The sequence below is a fragment of the Rhinoraja longicauda genome, chromosome 23 (assembly GCF_053455715.1).
Source record: "Rhinoraja longicauda isolate Sanriku21f chromosome 23, sRhiLon1.1, whole genome shotgun sequence".
In the NCBI taxonomy this organism is placed as follows: Eukaryota; Metazoa; Chordata; class Chondrichthyes; order Rajiformes; family Arhynchobatidae; genus Rhinoraja; species Rhinoraja longicauda.
The window spans coordinates 5,962,327-5,979,962 of NC_135975.1; the positions used below are offsets into that span (position 1 = coordinate 5,962,327).

The following is a 17,636-nucleotide window of genomic DNA, read 5'->3' on the forward strand; positions in this document are numbered from 1 at the left end:
TCGACCCGAAACGTCACCCATTCCTTCTCTCCAGAGATGCTGCCTGACCCGCTGAGTTACTCCAGCATTTTGTGTCTATCTGCAAAAACGTAACGGTGATTTTGTAGGGTGAAAATGAGAAGCTAGTGCGAATTGGGTGGGGGTGGGATAGAGAATGAAGGAATGCCGGGGCGACCTGAAGTGAGAGAAATCATGATTATTACCACTGGGCTGTGAGCTGCCCAAGCAAAATATGAGAGGCTGTACCTCTGCAGTGGCGCCGGGCGGCCTGCGTGGGGCAGCACCGAGCCCGGGCCGGGCGACCTGCACTGGCGCCTGACGGGCCTGCAGTGGCGCCGGGGGGCGACCTGCAGTGGCGCTGGGCGACCTGCAGTGGGGCAGCACTGAGCCCGGGCCGGGGCGGCCTGCTGTGGCGCCGAGCGGCCTGCGTGGGGCAGCACTGAGCCCCGGGGCCGGCCGGCGGGGTCACGTGGTGCGGCGGCCGCCGAGCTGAGCCGCTGGTGTAAGATGGCGGCCGCGCTGCCCGAGCGGAGCGCGTTGATCTACTGCCTCCACAAATGGTCCAGCTACTCGTCTACTTACGTCCCCGAGTAAGTATCCAGCCCGCCGTGCCGAACCCGTGTCACACCACACCCGCGCTGTCCCCTCTCCCCACGGGTCCGCCCGCCGCTCCGCCGCTCCGCCGCCAGCGCGGCCCAGCTGCCGCCGAAGCCTCGGCCTCGAGTACCGCTGAAGGCCGCCCTGACCCCTCGCCAGCCCCGGGTGGGCCTGAAGAAGAAAACGCCGCTCTCTCATCTCTCTCTCTCTCTCATATCTCTCTCTCTCATATCTCTCTCTCTCATATCTCTCTCATATCTCTCTCACATCTCTCTCACATCTCTCTCACATCTCTCTCTCTCTCTCTCTCTCTCTCTCTCTCTCTCTCTCTCTCTCTCTCTCTCTCTCTCTCTCTCTCTCTCTCTCTCTCTCTCTCTCTCTCTCTCTCTCTCTCTCTCCTCACCCATCTCTCTCTCTCCACACATCTCTCTCACATCTCTCTCTCTTCACCCATCTCTCTCTTTCTTCTCCCATCTGTCCCTCTCTCTCTTCACCCATCTCTCTCTCTTTGCCCATCTCTCTCTCTTTGCCCATCTCTCTCTCTCTTTGCCCATCTCTCTCTCTCTTCGCCCATGTCTCTCTCTTCACCCGTCTCTCTTCACCCGTCTCTCTTCACCCGTCTCTCTTCACCCGTCTCTCTTCACCCGTCTCTCTTCACCCGTCTCTCTCCACCCGTCTCTCTCCACCCATCTCTCTCTCTCTCTCTCCACCCATCTCTCTCTCTCCACCCATATCTCTCTCTCCACCCATATCTCTCTCTCTCTCCACCCATATCTCTCTCTCTCTCCACCCATCTCCCCCTTCACCCATCTCCCCCTTCACCCATCTCCCCCTTCACCCATCTCCCCCTTCACCCATCTCCCCCTTCACCCATCTCCCCCTTCACCCATCTCCCCCTGCACCCATCTCTGTCCACCCATCTCTCTCTCTTCACCCATCTTTCTATTCACTGTCTATATCTATCTAGTGATGCATTAAAGAGTAGAAACAAGGAACTTCAGATGTTGGCTTACAACAAATAGACACACAAAGAAAAATACTTGAGCATTTTCATGGAAGTTGTTCCCTTTCTGCCGAGAGCATAATTGATGGGGCTGTAAGCCTCTGCCCACCTTTCCGTAGTTTTCATTTCAGTCCCCTCCTTCCCACAACACCACCAGAACTTGTGATAAACTGCAATGGGCAATTTCTTGATTTGCCGCAATGGCAAGATCATTTGTTTTATAAATACTTATCTGCTAGCCAAGTATGTATCTTAAAGCTTAACAGTCAAGTGAAAGTGAAGAGATGTTTTAGTAGACACAGGAACTGCAGGTGTTGCTTTACAAAATAAAAGAGACAATGTGCTGGAGTAACTCAGTGGGTCAGGCAGCATCTCCAGGGCACGGATAGGCAATGTTTTGGGTCGGGACCCTTCTTCAGACTCTTTAGTGGTTTGAAATTGTGTGGTTTCGAGTCTTGAGCAAAAAGAGATTTGGAATCGGTTATCATTTGTTTTATTTTATCAGTGTATTGTGAGACAAGCTGAATGAATAATTTGTTTTAAAAATTGTTACAAGAAAGCCTTTTTCTACATTTGTGGCTTGAAAATATAAGTTGATAATATTTTCCAAAAATTGAGCCTTGGATCAGTCTGAGGTACTTTGGTTCCTTCATTGTGATGTTGTTACATCCATTGAAAGGAGCACAGAACTTTTTGGAAAGTTTGTACTTGATACCACTGTTTGCACATGATCTTTGCAACGTGTCAAGTATCTGCAAATACTGTCATCCACTTCAAATATTTGGGAATGTTAGATATGCAGTATCTTGTGGCAAATAAAGCCATGGGATTACTGTCAAACACAGGTTGTGAAATTATGTGGCTGGCAAATCCTTTCTTTGACATTAACAGCTGAACAAAGTTTGGCTTACAACTGCACGGGTCTGTGATTTTGACAGCCTTTGATGTGTGGCTGTGAGATAAAACTCAATGGAATAGCAAAATTTAGCTGAAAGAGTCTGTTAATCAAAAAAATTGCATTGGATTGGTGCTGCCTCTTAAAGGAGTAGTCCCACTTTGCCTGTAACTCCACGAGTTGTTTTATGTTCAAGTATTCATCCAATTGCTTTTGAGTGCCACAGTAACATTTGTATCCATCCACTGTACACTGGATTCCAGATCATAAGTGAAATTTTGACATTAAATTTTGACTGACTTTGTGTTGATCATAAATCTTGTTTAACTTGAGTACTCTGAAGTCTTCTCTCTTTTTCACAAATAATCTGATTGGTTTCAGTAAATGTATTCTCAGCAAATAGACACACTGTATAATTGAACATTATTGTTCATATTTATTGTTGGAACTGATTAATTTTCTTTCCTTTTGCTTATCAACCATTATATTGGTGTCAAAATTCTACCCGGGAGGTGATTGTTATTTCATTCATTTGACCACCACCTCAACTTGGCTTGGCTCTTCATAGTTGCTGTTGTTGGTGTAAAAAAAGTTTGTTCCTTTAGTTTGTTATTTGTACTCTTAATCATGAAGGAGCTCAAAGTTTTTCGATTATATAGCAGCAATTAGAGGTCCCACGATATCATTAAATGGTTTGCTGATTTTATTGAGTTTTACCTGAAATAAAAACTTGAAGAAAATTGGGAATGACTAAAACATTGGAATTATTTTGCTCTTTGTTACAACTGACCTATTTAGATTAACTGTCAATATTTGTCCATTATTAATGTAAAATGATTGTTCTATGTGATACAGAACATAGAACAGTACAGCAAAGGAGCAGGCCCTGTGGTCCATTCAACTCTTTATTCCCTGCTCATCCATGCGCCTGTCTAAAAGCTTAAATGCCACAATTGTATCTACCTCCGCACCACCTGTACCAGCAGGTTCCAGACACCCACCACTTGCCCTGCACACCTCCTTTAAATTTTGTCCCTTCTATATTAAAGTTATACCCACATTCTTTGATATTTCCCCAAAATATTTTGCACATGATGAGATTAAATTCCTCAAAAGTAGCATCAAGTAGCGGATCAGGCAGCATCTCAAGAGAGAGAAGGAATGGGTGACATTTCGGGTCGAGACCCTTCTTCAGACTGAGCTCGGTCTCGTCCAGAAACGTTCTCTCCAGTGATGCTGCCTGTCCCACTGAGTTATTCCATCATTTTGTGTCTATCCTAAAATAAATGTCTGGGTTTAAGGTGGTTGATGAGGAAGAAGATTTTAATGGTGATCTTGGGAGGCAAAGTGTCAAAGCAAAATGAATTTAACGTGGGCAAATGGGATTAGTGTAGATGGGCATAAAGACTGGCATGTATGAGGTGGGCTGTCGGCCCGTATCTGTGCTGTACAATTCTGACCCTATGATAACTGAATGTTCTGGATTGAAACACTAGATTCTGGAGCTACCTCGTCGCTTATTACAGTTGCTTTGATAGTTGTCTAAAAGGCAGATAGTAATAGTTTAAGGCCGACGTTTTGCTTTTGGGTCCCATTGCAATGAATAATCTGCTTATTTCTATGTTATTATAGTTATGAATTTATTGGCTTTTATATATTATCTTGGAAGGCAAGAAATAACTTCCTTGCACCAATGCTTTGAGATAATTTTGACTTTATGTTTTGGTACGTGCTCTAATGGAATGAAAGAGACTTGATTTACTGAGTGCTTTGTTTAAGGTAAAGTTAATGCAAATGCTTCTGTGAAATCAATTATGCAGTAGAAAAAGTGCTGTTAATGCGATGGAAATTTCACATGCAGCATCATTCAACGAACATCTGTGACGTAGAGAGAGAGAGAGAGAGAGAGTACTTTGGTTTTATTTCAAAGAATGCTTTAAAATCTTCATTAACACTCCAGTGATTTCTACACTAAATATGGTGAATTTCTAAGAAACTAAATACAGGTCGTCTGCTTGTGAATACCTGCAGATGATATTGCAATATACCTGACGCTATATTGTCAATCAAATTAGTATTTGTTGAGGAAAAATAATTATCCTCTATCTAGTATGATAGAGCATGCATTTGGGGTGAAATAGGTTGCTGTTTCAAATACTTCTGACTGGCATACTCGCACCAGTGGTCTTATGGAATTAACTTTGTCTAAATGTTTCTATTTGTACACAGGAATATGTGCATATTAGGGAGAGGAGTAGGTCATTTGTTCCCTGGAGCCATCATATCATATCATATCATATATATACAGCCGGAAACAGGCCTTTTCGGCCCTCCAAGTCCGTGCCGCCCAGCGATCCCCGTACATTAACACTATCCTACACCCACTAGGGACAATTTTTACATTTACCCAGCCAATTAACCTACATACCTGTACGTCTTTGGAGTGTGGGAGGAAACCGAAGATCTCGGAGAAAACCCACGCAGGTCACGGGGAGAACGTACAAACTCCTTACAGAGCAGCACCCGTAGTCAGGATCGAACCTGAGTCTCCGGCGCTGCATTCGCTGTAAAGCAGCAACTCTACCGCTGTATCATTTGATAAGTTTGTTGCTTTGGGGGCAATCACATGTGATAAACATCCTATTTGTGACAACTTGCAACCAACGGCAATGACTTTGGCATAAATTGGCAGAATAAAAACAAAAAATGCTGAAAGATACTCAGTTGGTCAGGCCACATTTGTGGGAAGAGAAACAGTTAATGCTTTGGATGAGACAGAAGAAACTGCAGATGTAATCTTGAGCAAAACACACAGTGCTGGAGGAAATTAGCGGGCCAGGCAGCATCTGGGAGGGGAATGGACAGACATTTTTGGTTGGGACCTTTCAGTCTCAAAAAAGGGTCCCAACCTGAACCTTCGTCTGATGAATTCCCTCCAAAGATGTTGCCTGACCCACTGAGTTCCTTCAGCACTTTGAGCAAACACAGTATTTCTGACGAAGTGGCTGTAACAGATATGACTTGACTTATCATTTCCAGAATTTTCTGTTTAATTTGGATTTCTGGCATCTGCAGTTTTTTATTGATTTTCATTTGAATTGAGAGAACTTTTTTTAACGTTATGTAAAGTAATGACGTGGAATCTTCATTTGCCTGACTCAACCATTGAAATAGACAGACAGTTGCATAACTGCTTAATATTGAAACTGACTTTCCAAGAAGGATATATGGTGCCGTTAAGAGATTGAAGACATTTGTGCCCAAGTAATTTATTTTTCAATCTTAACATGTGCTGAAACCTCTCAGGCACATGAGGTATTGGAAGTGTGAAGCGATCATGCAGCATCTATGAAAAGAGAAATTGATTTCATGTTCCAGTTTGACCTTGCAGGAAAAATAGAAAATGTTATTGAGCTGAGGTTTTGAGCAGATATAAGAGAAGTGGATATTTGAGGGGTTGATCTATGATTGTATGGCAAGCACAAGTCACTAATTGATAGGCACAAGACGGTGATTGTTTATATAATATTTTCAATACAGGGTTGATCAGATTATTCTCTCAACAGTTGGTCTTTTTAATAAACCTTTACACTGCACATTTTGACAAGTGAGCCAAATACAAAGTTGTGTCTGTCTGTTTTCTCAGCAATGTACAATAATTATCTGTTTCAGTGCTGAACTAGTAACTTGCACCATTGTCTCAGGGGGGTAGACACAAAATGCTGGAGTAACTCAGTTGGTCAGACAGCATCTCTGGAGAGGAGGAATGGGTGACGCTTCGGGTCGAGACCCTTCTTCAGACTCAGTTTGTCTCAGGGAGCTTGACCTTAGGCAAAGCGGCCTTGAGATGAGACGGGTCAACAGCCAAAAATATAGCAATGATTTAGTTTATTTTATTGTCACATACACATAGATGCAATGGAAAGCTCATTCTGTGCGCTATCCGGTCAAATTAATCTACGACTACAATAGATCTTCGTATGGAACAGTACAGAGTCACCATGTTCTGGTGCAACCTTGCAACTTCCAAATCCCTGAAAAGTCCGATTTTGGCCGAAGTAGATATGCAATATCTTATGTTCTCAGTTTCTTGTCCAGTGTTCTGGCGACACTGGATTGATCGATGATAAAGGGGTCGGGCTGGCCTAGCTGATGCCACTGGCTCCTTCCAACGTTGCTCCATTGAGATGCAGCCACCTCTGTGACCAATGACCCACGAAAGCTGCACCAGCATTGTCTGTCCTCTTCAGTGTTTCCTCCACAATTTGCACAGAGGCCACCATGCTCTGTTTCCCGAGCTGACTGCAGAACGTTAGTGTACTTTCCAAGGCCACAGAAGTGAGTTTGCGGACTGTTCACAGCCGTCAACTTTCTCCATCACCTTCCACTGCCGCCATCTAGATGCTGCAGCTTTTTGACGACAATATGTATTTTTAAAGCTGCAAAAAAGGTTTAATACATTGCAGTTTAAAATAGAGGTTGAGAATATTAATGATGTATAAATGCTGTTTCGTCACAGAGGGCTGTGGAGGTCAAGTCAGTGGATATTTTAACGGCAGAGATAGACAAATTCTTGATTAGAACGGGTGTCAAGGGTTATGGGAAGGCAGGAAAATGGGATTAGGTGGCAGAGATGATTGAATGGTGGAGTAGACTCGATGGGCCGTATGGCCTAATTCTACTCCTATAACTTGTGAACTTGTGTCATTCCTTTTCACTTTCCAAGCCAAAGAAACTCTTATACAGATGAATCCATTGGTAATTGAATAAAACGAGTGAACTAAATGATGCAATAGTTGAGACACTTAAAAGCTTTTTTTAAAGTAATTTGACGTGGAAGTAACAGCATGTACCAATCGATAGATTTGAAAAATAAACAACTTTGAACTGCATAGGGTAATGTTGAGGTTACTTTTTTTGTAGTTGCATATACACTGAGAACTGAGAGATTTTTTTACCCTGGAGAGTATTTTTCCTCAGTATTGGATTGGACTGAGGTATAAAGGACACAATCCTAACTTGCTGCATTACCATGTTCTCGGAAATGTTTTGTTTTAGTTATGCCACCACAAGTTCTTTGTCATTTGAATGAAAATCATGAGATTAAATGCACTATCTTTTACTTTTTGATTTGATTTCACTGATTTGTTTGTGTTGATGTATTGAATTTGGCTGAATCACCATCCCTCAGGCAGCATGAATAGATGTTGAAAATGGTTAAATGGTTCCAGATGAGGAAGACTGTTTTGGCGTTGGTTATTTCATCCAGAGACTTGCCACATTTCAACATTTAATTTCTTGGATTCACAGATTTTTTTCTTTGCTACTGTTCCTGAAAACTCTTCCATTTGTTGAGTGTCCTTTGAGGAAAAAGTCCCAATATTAGTCCTAAATTTGCATCTTTAAGATTAAATCTGTTTACTTGCAACTCAACTTAAATGGTCCTTGAATTGTCTTTGTGATTTTTAATACTTCTACCAATTTTTTTCCAACTTAAGATTTGTCAAATATGTATTTGAGCTCTTTTGGTTTGATCATATGTGTCAAGAACCCTTGTATAAGCTTGAGATTGTGGTTGCTCCAAGTCCGACAGGTGTTGTGCTTCCCTTTTCAGACAAGGGAAGCACAACACCTATTTGTTCCTATTTGTTTTTGTACTCTAATGGAATTACTTTAACTATAAGGATTTTGAATTTTGAAAACCCACATGATACTCCTTTCTGTGTGATCTTAGGAATGATCTTAATCTAATTTCTTGTGAATTGTAGTGTTTGTTCCATGTTAAATAATATTCTAGATCTTCACTCACCTGTATTTTTGTTTATGACGTGAATCTGATGATATATACTGGTATTCCTTCATTGCTTGAATCCGTGACAGCCAAGAAGGCACACCAATTACCTCTGCTTCCTTAGGACACAGAGCAAAATCGGCACATGTCCAATGATTAGACAATAGACAATAGAAAATAGGTGCAGGAGAAGGCCATTCGGCCCTTCGAGCCAGCACCGCCATTCAATGTGATCATGGCTGATCATTCTCAATCAGTACCCCGTTCCTGCCTTCTCCCCATACCCCCTGACTCCGCTATCCTTAAGAGCTCTATCTAGCTCTCTCTTGAATGTATTCAGAGAATTGGCCTCCACTGCCCTCTGAGGCAGAGAATTCCACAGATTCACAACTCTCTGACTGAAAAAGTTTTTCCTCATCTCTGTTCTAAATGGCCTACCCCTTATTCTTAAACTGTGGCCCCTGGTTCTGGACTCCCCCAACATTGGGAACATGTTTCCTACCTCTAACGTGTCCAACCCCTTAATAATTTTATACATTTCGATAAGATCCCCTCTCATCCTTCTAAATTCCAGTGTATACAAACCTAGTCGCTCCAGTCTTTCAACATATGACAGTCCCGCCATTCCGGGAATTAACCTAGTAAACCTACGCTGCACGCCCTCAATAGCAAGAATATCCTTCCTCAAATTTGGAGACCAAAACTGCACACAGTACTCCAGGTGCGGTCTCACTAGGGCCCTGTACAACTGCAGAAGGACCTCCTTGCTCCTATACTCAACTCCTCTTGTTATGAAGGCCAACATTCCATTGGCTTTCTTCACTGCCTGCTGTACTTGCATGCTTCCTTTCAGTGACTGATGCACTAAGACACCCAGATCACGTTGTACGTCCCCTTTTCCTAACTTGACACCATTCAGATAATAATCTGCCTTCCTATTCTTACCACCAAAGTGGATAACCTCACACTTATCTACATTAAACTGCATCTGCCATGCATCTGCCCACTCACACAACCTGTCCAAGTCACCCTGCAACCTCATAGCATCTTCCTCACAGTTCACACTGCCACCTAGCTTTGTATCATCGGCAAATTTGCTAATGGTACTTTTAACCCCTTCATCCAAGTCATTGGTGTATATTGTAAATAGCTGCGGTCCCAACACCGAGCCTTGCGGTACCCCACTAGTCACTGCCTGCCATTCTGAAAGGGACCCATTTATCCCCACTCTTTGCTTTCTGTCTGTCAACCAACTTTCTATCCATGTCAGTACCCTACCTCCAATACCATGTGCTCTAATTTTGCCCACCAATCTCCTATGTGGGACCATGTCGAAGGCTTTCTGAAAGTCGAAGTACACCACATCCACTGGCTCTCCCCTGTCAATTTTCCTAGTTACATCCTCAAAAAATTCCAGTAGATTAGTCAAGCACGATTTCCCCTACGTAAATCCATGCTGACTCGGAACGATCCTGTTACTGCGATCCAAATGCTCTGCAATTTCGTCTTTTATAATTGACTCCAGCATCTTCCCCATTGATTCCAGCATCTTATAAAGATTCTTATAAACCTTTACATATACTGTTCCAGAGTCTGGTATGCGCGCTTTCAAGCTTCTGTACCTTTGTCCATGTCCCTCCACAGATGCTCCCTGACCCGTTGAGTTTTGTAATAAAATAAATATTCTAGGTTAATTCAAACAAGGTTATTGCAGGCAATAAACTAACTGTGTATTGCAGATATTATTACTAAAGTTTTACAGAATCCCTTTGGTTGAAGTGTTACCATGTTCAATTCTAAGCAAAACTTAAAAAAAACCTGCAGCTTGTTCCCTTACATGTCAGACAACAATTTAGGAAAATTATCTGCAAGTTTAGCTGCTCATTCCAACTCCGGCTAATCTTGTCATCAGGAGTTCATTCCACTCGCGTCATTAAGCTCTAGTGGGACAAGCTCCTTCCGACAGGATCAGATGACGTCAAAGCAGCTGATCCTCCAGCTAATCTGTCAATATTTCTGGCTGAAAGCAGGATCAAATCAGGTTGTTCCTGGCCCATGTCAGGCTATGTTCTTAGCGTAATTTTGACAGTTAACGTATATACTGACAGAACACTTACTCATTGAAGATGGAGGATTCTGGCTGGTGGTCTGTGACTAGCAGTATCCTGCAGGGATTTGTGCTGGGGCCGCTGTTGTTTATGATATATATAACTGACTTGGATGTAAATGGAGATGGGTTGAGACGCAAGAACTGCACATGTTGAAATCTTGTCTAGAACACAGTGCTGGTCAGGCAACATCTCTGGAGAACATGGATAGACAATGTTTCGGGTCGGGATCCTTTTCAAATTGATTGCAGTTGTGGGGAGAAATCTAGTAGAGAGAAGGGAGCAGGACAAAGCCTGGCAGAACATGGTCGAACAGCAGGAGAGCGGCAGAAATCGCATGGGATGCAGTGAGAGGGGCTCACAGAATCTCCGTCAGAGAGAGGAGGTGAAATTCTTCAAAGTGGGCATTTAGTGTCATTGCATATACCCTTCAATGAGTGCTCCAATAGTTGAAACACATGAACATATTCATTTGTTGAAATCTAATCTATGAAACTCCACGGATTTAAAACATACTCCCGCATGCAATTGAACATACAGCTTTTATTCAAGTTAACTTCACCGTCTCCAGAGTTCAATCGTACAAGTGCTCCTGAGAGCAAAATATAGTCAATTTTCAATCATGTTTCCACAGTTAAACCCATTTAAAAACACCAGTACTGTTTTCAGTATCAGGTGTAGCATGAGATACTGAGCAACTGCAAATTTTTGAACTGCAACCCATTAACCTTTGCTACCCATTGCTACCTTTCCTGTCGCTACAGGTCATCGTAACCTTTTTAATACACATTAAAAAGGTTACGATGACCTGTAGCAACATTTCTCAGTAAATTCTTTACTCTGTGTAACCGTACGATAGACTCTCACCACCCATAGCACCTATATTATTCTGAGGAAAAATCAAACAATTAAGAGAGCCCATCCTTCAGCCAGACCACGTTTCATGTGTACAAACGGTTCCCCATCAACTTTTTTCCCCGATTGAGGGATTGGACTTAAATTGGCCACGTCAACTGCCTTTCACAATTAACTGGCCTTTTGCTCTCCTATGAACTAAGTGAAACCAATGTTGCGTTTTCACTTGTAGGGCCCTCTACAATTCATGTGTTCATCTATGTACACCGATCAATCAAAACATTATGACCACCTGCCTAATATGCTGTTGGTCCTCCATGTGCCACCAAAACTGCGCCGACCCGCTGAGGCATGGACTCTACAAGACCCCTGAAGCTGTTCTGTGGTATCTGGCACCAAAACATTAGCAGCAGATCCTTCAAGTCCTGTAAGTTGCGAGGTGGAGCCACCGTGGATCGGACTTGTCGATCCAGCACATCCCACAGATGCTCAATCGGATGGAGGTCTGGAGAATTTGGAGGCCAGGGCCACACCATGAACACGCCATCATGTTCCTCAAACCATTCCCGAACAATGTGTGCAGTGTGGCAGGGCGCATTATCCTGCTGAAAGAGGCCACTGCCATCAGGGAATACCATTGCCATAAAGGGGTGTACCTGGTCTGCAACGATGTTTAGGTAGATGACACGTGTCAAATTGACGTCCACATGAATGGCCGGACCCAGGGTTTCCCAGCAGAACATTGCCCAGAGCATCACACTCCCTCCACCGGCATGTCAGCTTCCCACAGTCGATTCGGACAAGACGGGATAGCCTTCATTGCCTTTGCGCATCGATGAGCCTTGGGTGCCCAACACCCTGAAGCCAGTTTGTGGTTTGTCCCTCCTCGGACCACTGTCGGTAGGTACTCACCACTGCTGACCAGGAGCACCCCACAAGCCTTGCCATTTCAGAGATGCTCTGACCCAGTCTTCTGGCCATAACAATTTGGCCCTTGAGTCTAAGTCACTCAGGTCTTTACTCCTGCCTATTTCTCCTGCATCCAGCACATTAACTTCAAGAACTAACTGTTCACTTGCTGCCTAATATATCCCACCCCATGACAGGTGTCATTGTAACAAGATAACCAATGTTATTCACTTCACCGGTCATTGGTCATAATGTTTTGGCTGATCGGTGTATCTCTTAATAATTGAGTACCTTGTTCTACCAGCTCTTCATGCATTGTATACCACTCTCTGGGTGAAAAAAAATCATCCTCTGATTCCCTTAAAACCCCCTTTGTTAAACCAAAAATCCAGTCCCCTCTTTCACTCCTCCAGTCCAAGGAAAATAAATGCAGCCTATCCAGACTCTCCTCATAACTGAAAGGCTCCACAACAGGACACAATCCTTGTTAATCTCATAAACTAACACTTCGAAGGATCGTGAGAGATTTATCCAATGGTTGGTTTTGTAGCTGGTGCATTTTATCTTGTACCTTTTTGTACTTAATTCTTACTGAGTTTAACTTCATTTAGTGGTTTCTGACCTACAGGTCATTGAAGAGATTGTTGAACATATGCAGTGGTTTTGCATATTGTTGTCTCAGCAACCATTGTTTAATATCTTGTCTTCCTGCACTGTAGTTTATGTCCTGTGGGTTTGTTTCATAAAATTTTAAGCATAAGATCATGGCAATTTTGCCTTGGACATTGTGGTTTAACTGTAATCATTGCAATAGACATAATGTCTCTTCTATATTGTACTCAACAGATGCAAGAGCAAATAGATTGGTTGGTGCAGGATTAGACATGTTTAAGGAGTTAACATCTACTGAAGATGTAATGTGCTTGCCCATATTTCACATCTTTTTGCCTCACAAACTGTCTGAGATCATGATGAGCAAGGATTCTGTAGCTATTAATATCATTTAGATTTGACTCGTGAAACAGGCCATGGAACTCCTCATTCATTGTGTTACAATATTACCATCACATGGCATATTGTTGATTTTAAACTTGGAGCTCCTGATCCAAAACTAACGTTGCTTTTCACGGACGGTCAATGTACTCTGTAGACTGCTTAAAAAAATTGATCTTGTATTGCTTATTATAACTGATTTAACATTGACATTAAAGTGAATTTCTCAGTCTTTTTAATGTAAGCAAAATGGCAACGAATAGTCTTATCAACCATGAAAATTTATGTCATTTCTTTAATTTTGATGAGCAGTGAGCATTTTGATTTTTTTTCCTGAATTGCAGAAAACTTATGTGTTACAGATGGGAAATGCCCAATGCCAATTTGAATTATTGCTCTGCCTCTGGCTGAAGATTCTTTTGCTGTAGCTGTAGCTGGGAACTTGTCTACTATGATATATTTTTCTCGAGTAAAATCTAGATTTTGCATTGTGTAAATGACTGTCTTCAGCATTGCTTAAACTCTATTTCTTAATGTCAGATGACACCTGCTTGAATTCTGCCTGGGTGGGGATTTTTATGTAATTGTCAGATGGTCCTCCATTCGTGGAGGCATGTGGGAGGTTAGCACTTGGTTAATATCCGACAAAGACCTGGGTATTCACTTGTTTGAAGATAGCATGGGAGGAAAATAAGGATAATTGTCCTCATTCTTTGTTTACTGGACTAATTGCATCTCCTGGATTTTGTCTTAAACATGGCCATCGTATGCAGCAGAATAGAAAACTTATGTTTATATCTACAGCTTAATTCAAGAACATGTTTTGTGTGCTATATGCCAGGGCATTTGGATTGGCAGGTTAATAATACAACATTGATTATCCTCACACATTTGTGTATTAATTTGTACACAAGTTCTGTTTGCAGTACTTGTTTCTTATCCAATTAATATATAAAGTGTTCAAACTTGGAGAAAATGTTTCAGGAGCCCTCATCACACATAACATTCTCTTAAGGTTCCAAATCAGTTTTAAAGCATGAACATTGCAGATGCGTTAGTAGTTATTCAAGAAATGTTTGGGGAGGAATTGGTGGAGAATCATATTTATGCTTTAAGACAAGATTGCGGAGCTACACCCAATCCTGCTTGTGGAAAAAAGGGTTTCGATATGAGAAACTAATACTCGTGTTATTTTCTTCCAGGAATATTTTGGTGGATAAACCTAGCGATCAATCTTCGAGGTGGTCCTCTGAAAGCAACTACCCACCCCAGGTGAAATAATTCTTATCTGTTCTTTTGGATTGGTCTTTTTGTATCATCCCTTTCCTTGCATTGATTCTTGAGATACTTCATCTGTCTTGGTGCTGGGATCTCGGCCAGAATTGAATTTGAGCAAATGTGATGTATTGCACTTTGGGAGGTTGAATGTAAGGAAAATATACAATTAATGGTATATAAAAGGCTCTTGGGGTCAACGTCTATAAAATCCTGAAAGTTGCAACACAAGTCGATAAAGTGTGAAGAAGGCATATGGTATGCTTGTCTTCATTGGTAGGGGCATTGAGTATAAGAGTCAGGAAGTCATGAATACAGAGCTTTATTTGTCATTCGGTACCGAGGTACCGAACGAAATTACATTGCAGTCACACACAAAAAAAAAGAACACAAGACACATGACCCCAACACAAACATCCATCACAGTGACTCCAAACACCCCCTCACTGTGATGGAGGCAACAAAACTTCCACTCTCTTCCCCACGCCCACGGACAGACAGCTCGTCCCCGACCGACCCACACAGTCCCCGCGGCCGAGCCGCACCGGGTGCTGAAAAGTCCCGCGGCTGAGCCGGGCGATGGAAGGCCCCGCGGCCATACCTTGCGCTGCTAAGTTCCGCGGCCGAGCCGGGCGATTGAAGGCCCCGCGGCCGAGCCGTACCGGGTGCTGAAAACGTCCCGTGACCGAGCCGGGCGATGGAAGGCCCCGCGGCCGTACCGTGCGCTGTTAAGTCCCGCGGCTGAGCCGCACCGGGCGATGTTAGGTCCCGCGGCCGAGCCGCACCAGCGATGTAAAGTCCCGTGGCCGAGCCGCGCCGGGCGATGGAAGGCCCCGCGGCCGATGGAAGGCCCGCGGCCGACCGGCACCTGGCGCTGAACCGTCCCGCGGCCGCGCCGGGCGATGTTAGGTCCCGCGGCCGAGCCGCACCAGCGATGTAAAGTCCCGCGGCCTAGCCGCACCGGGCGATGTTAGGTCCCGCGGCCGAGCCGCACCAGTGGTGTAAAGTCCAGCGGCCGAGCCGCACCGGGCGATGGAAGGCCCGCGGCCAAGCCGCGCCCCGCGCCGTGAGGAAGAGACCTAAAAAGGAAAGGTTTCCCCCACCACCCCACCCCACCCCCCCCACACATACACAGCCAAAAAAAAACAAAAAACCATCCCAACACCGACACACAACAAAAAAAAGGAAAAAAGACGAACAGACTGCCAGCGAGCCGCAGCCGTTAGGCGCCGCCACACGTTAGGCGCCGACACAGCTTTATAGGGCTTTGGTTAGGCTGCATTTGGACTATTGTGTGCAGTTCTGGTGCCCCGTTACAGGAAGGATGTGCAGGCTTTGGAAAGGGTGGAGAGCAGGTTTACCTGAACGATTCCTGGATTAGGAGGTATTAACTACAGAGAGAGGTTGAACAAATTTGGGAAGGAAGGAATTGCAGATGCTATCTGGAACAGATTTGGATTGTTTTCTCTGGAATGCCAGGGAACGTCAATAGAAGTATATAAAGGTATGACAGGCAAGATAAGGTAGACAATTAGAAACTATTACGGGATGTTAAATTTAATTGATAAATATCACATTTTAGAGAAAATCCTTGAATGATATAAATTTAAAAAACGGATTTTCAGCAGCCAGTAGAATGGAATCGACGCATTTATTTAATTTCTTTTTAATATTGAATTGTTTGCTTGTTAGCTATAATGCAGAGAATATTTTGATAGAGATTTTTAAGGGGCAGAAAAAAAGATTTCTGAACAATTTGTCTATTTTTGCTTTTCTGTGCTTAGTACTTTTCCTTGAAGACCAGTTGGCACCTGTTTCAAATTTATTTCACATCTTGTACTGGACAATTAGATTTACTGTCACTGAAAATTAATATGTGCATACTGAAAAAAGGTGTTAATGGTATCATTCTGAATGTTGTCATACAGTGTGGAAATAGGCTCAACTTGCCCACACCGGCCAACATGTCCCATCTACACTTGTTCCATATGCCTGCGTTTGGCCCATATCCATCTAAACCTTAATAGTTTATTTAAATTCTGTTTGGTCTTTGCTTAAGATGTGTGAGGGCTGATTAAATGTGTAGGAAGGAACTGCAGATGCTGGTTTAAACCGAAGATAGACACAAAAAGCTAGAGTAACTCAGCGGGACAGGCTGAATGATGAATAATGAATGACGTCAGATGAATAGTCAGCATTTTCCTTTGGACTTCAGTTTAAACAATTCATGTCCAATTCTGTCATTAAAAAGGACAAAGTGGAGGTGAGATAAATTGTGTGTACAGTTTACTTTATTTTGACCATATAGTGGAAATTTCCTTGCATGCAGGACTACTGTATTCATTTAAAATCCTATTTTCTTGGTGATAATTACAGCAAGTGATGTTTCCATTTTCTATCTGCCTGCTCCCACTGCTAGCAGTTTAGTAAAATAACAGCAAACTTGGTCCTCAAAACATGCTACATTGTAATAATCTTTCTAAGGGCTAATTCTGAGAAGGCGAATGTCTTTATGAAACTATGCACACAACTCGTGGCTGGCTAGTCAGTACAAGATGTTTTACAATAGCCAGTGAAGGTGTGGGAGGTCATTTGCAGGGGTTTATCCCTGTACACACATTCGTCTGAGAAAGTTTGTGTGAGATTTGCTGTTTAGAGCTTGAGCCTCATCTTAGCCATCCATTCCAGGCAAATATATGAAATTATCAAATTGATACGTATTGCTTTACATCATTGCATTAATGCTATCATGTTTAAGACAGTGCAGTCCCATCTATTAACATTAAGTGCTATTTGTTGCACTTTGCCATTGTACGTTTACTGATTTAAATGAGGTCAGCATCATATTCTTGTTAACTTGAAATTATAGACCTACTCACAGTATAGGTGCATTGCCATTGATTTCTTGGACCTTCATTCTTGGAAACTTGTCCCAAACATTGACAGGGTGATCCGTGGTAATCTGAGTTGCATCTACCTCATTAAGAAATTATTGTGTTGTATCCAAGGAGGTTTGTATTGCCATTGTTTTTTTTTGCTAACATTTTAATGGTTTATGTTATTCAGAATCAGAATCAGAATTACCTTTATTTGTCATCCAAAAAACAAGTCTTTTGGACGAGATTTCGTCACCCACAGTCCAACAGTAAGAGCAATAAAATAAGCAATTACACAACCATAAACCAACACAAAAAAAAAAGAAAGAAACAT

General features: G+C 42.8%; 1 protein-coding gene across 2 annotated transcripts in view; it reads left to right on the forward strand.

Moving 5' to 3' along the window:
• The first annotated feature begins 459 nt into the window (after positions 1 to 459).
• The window catches only part of mkln1 (muskelin 1, intracellular mediator containing kelch motifs), a 104,345-nt gene continuing 87,168 nt past the window's right edge, over positions 460 to 17,636 (forward strand). For both annotated transcript variants that reach the window (XM_078419525.1, XM_078419526.1), the window contains exons 1-2: positions 460 to 590; positions 14,354 to 14,423. In XM_078419525.1, the coding sequence (XP_078275651.1) occupies positions 508 to 590; positions 14,354 to 14,423 (153 nt within the window). In that variant the 5' untranslated portion in view covers positions 460 to 507. The remainder of the gene's footprint in view (positions 591 to 14,353; positions 14,424 to 17,636) is intronic.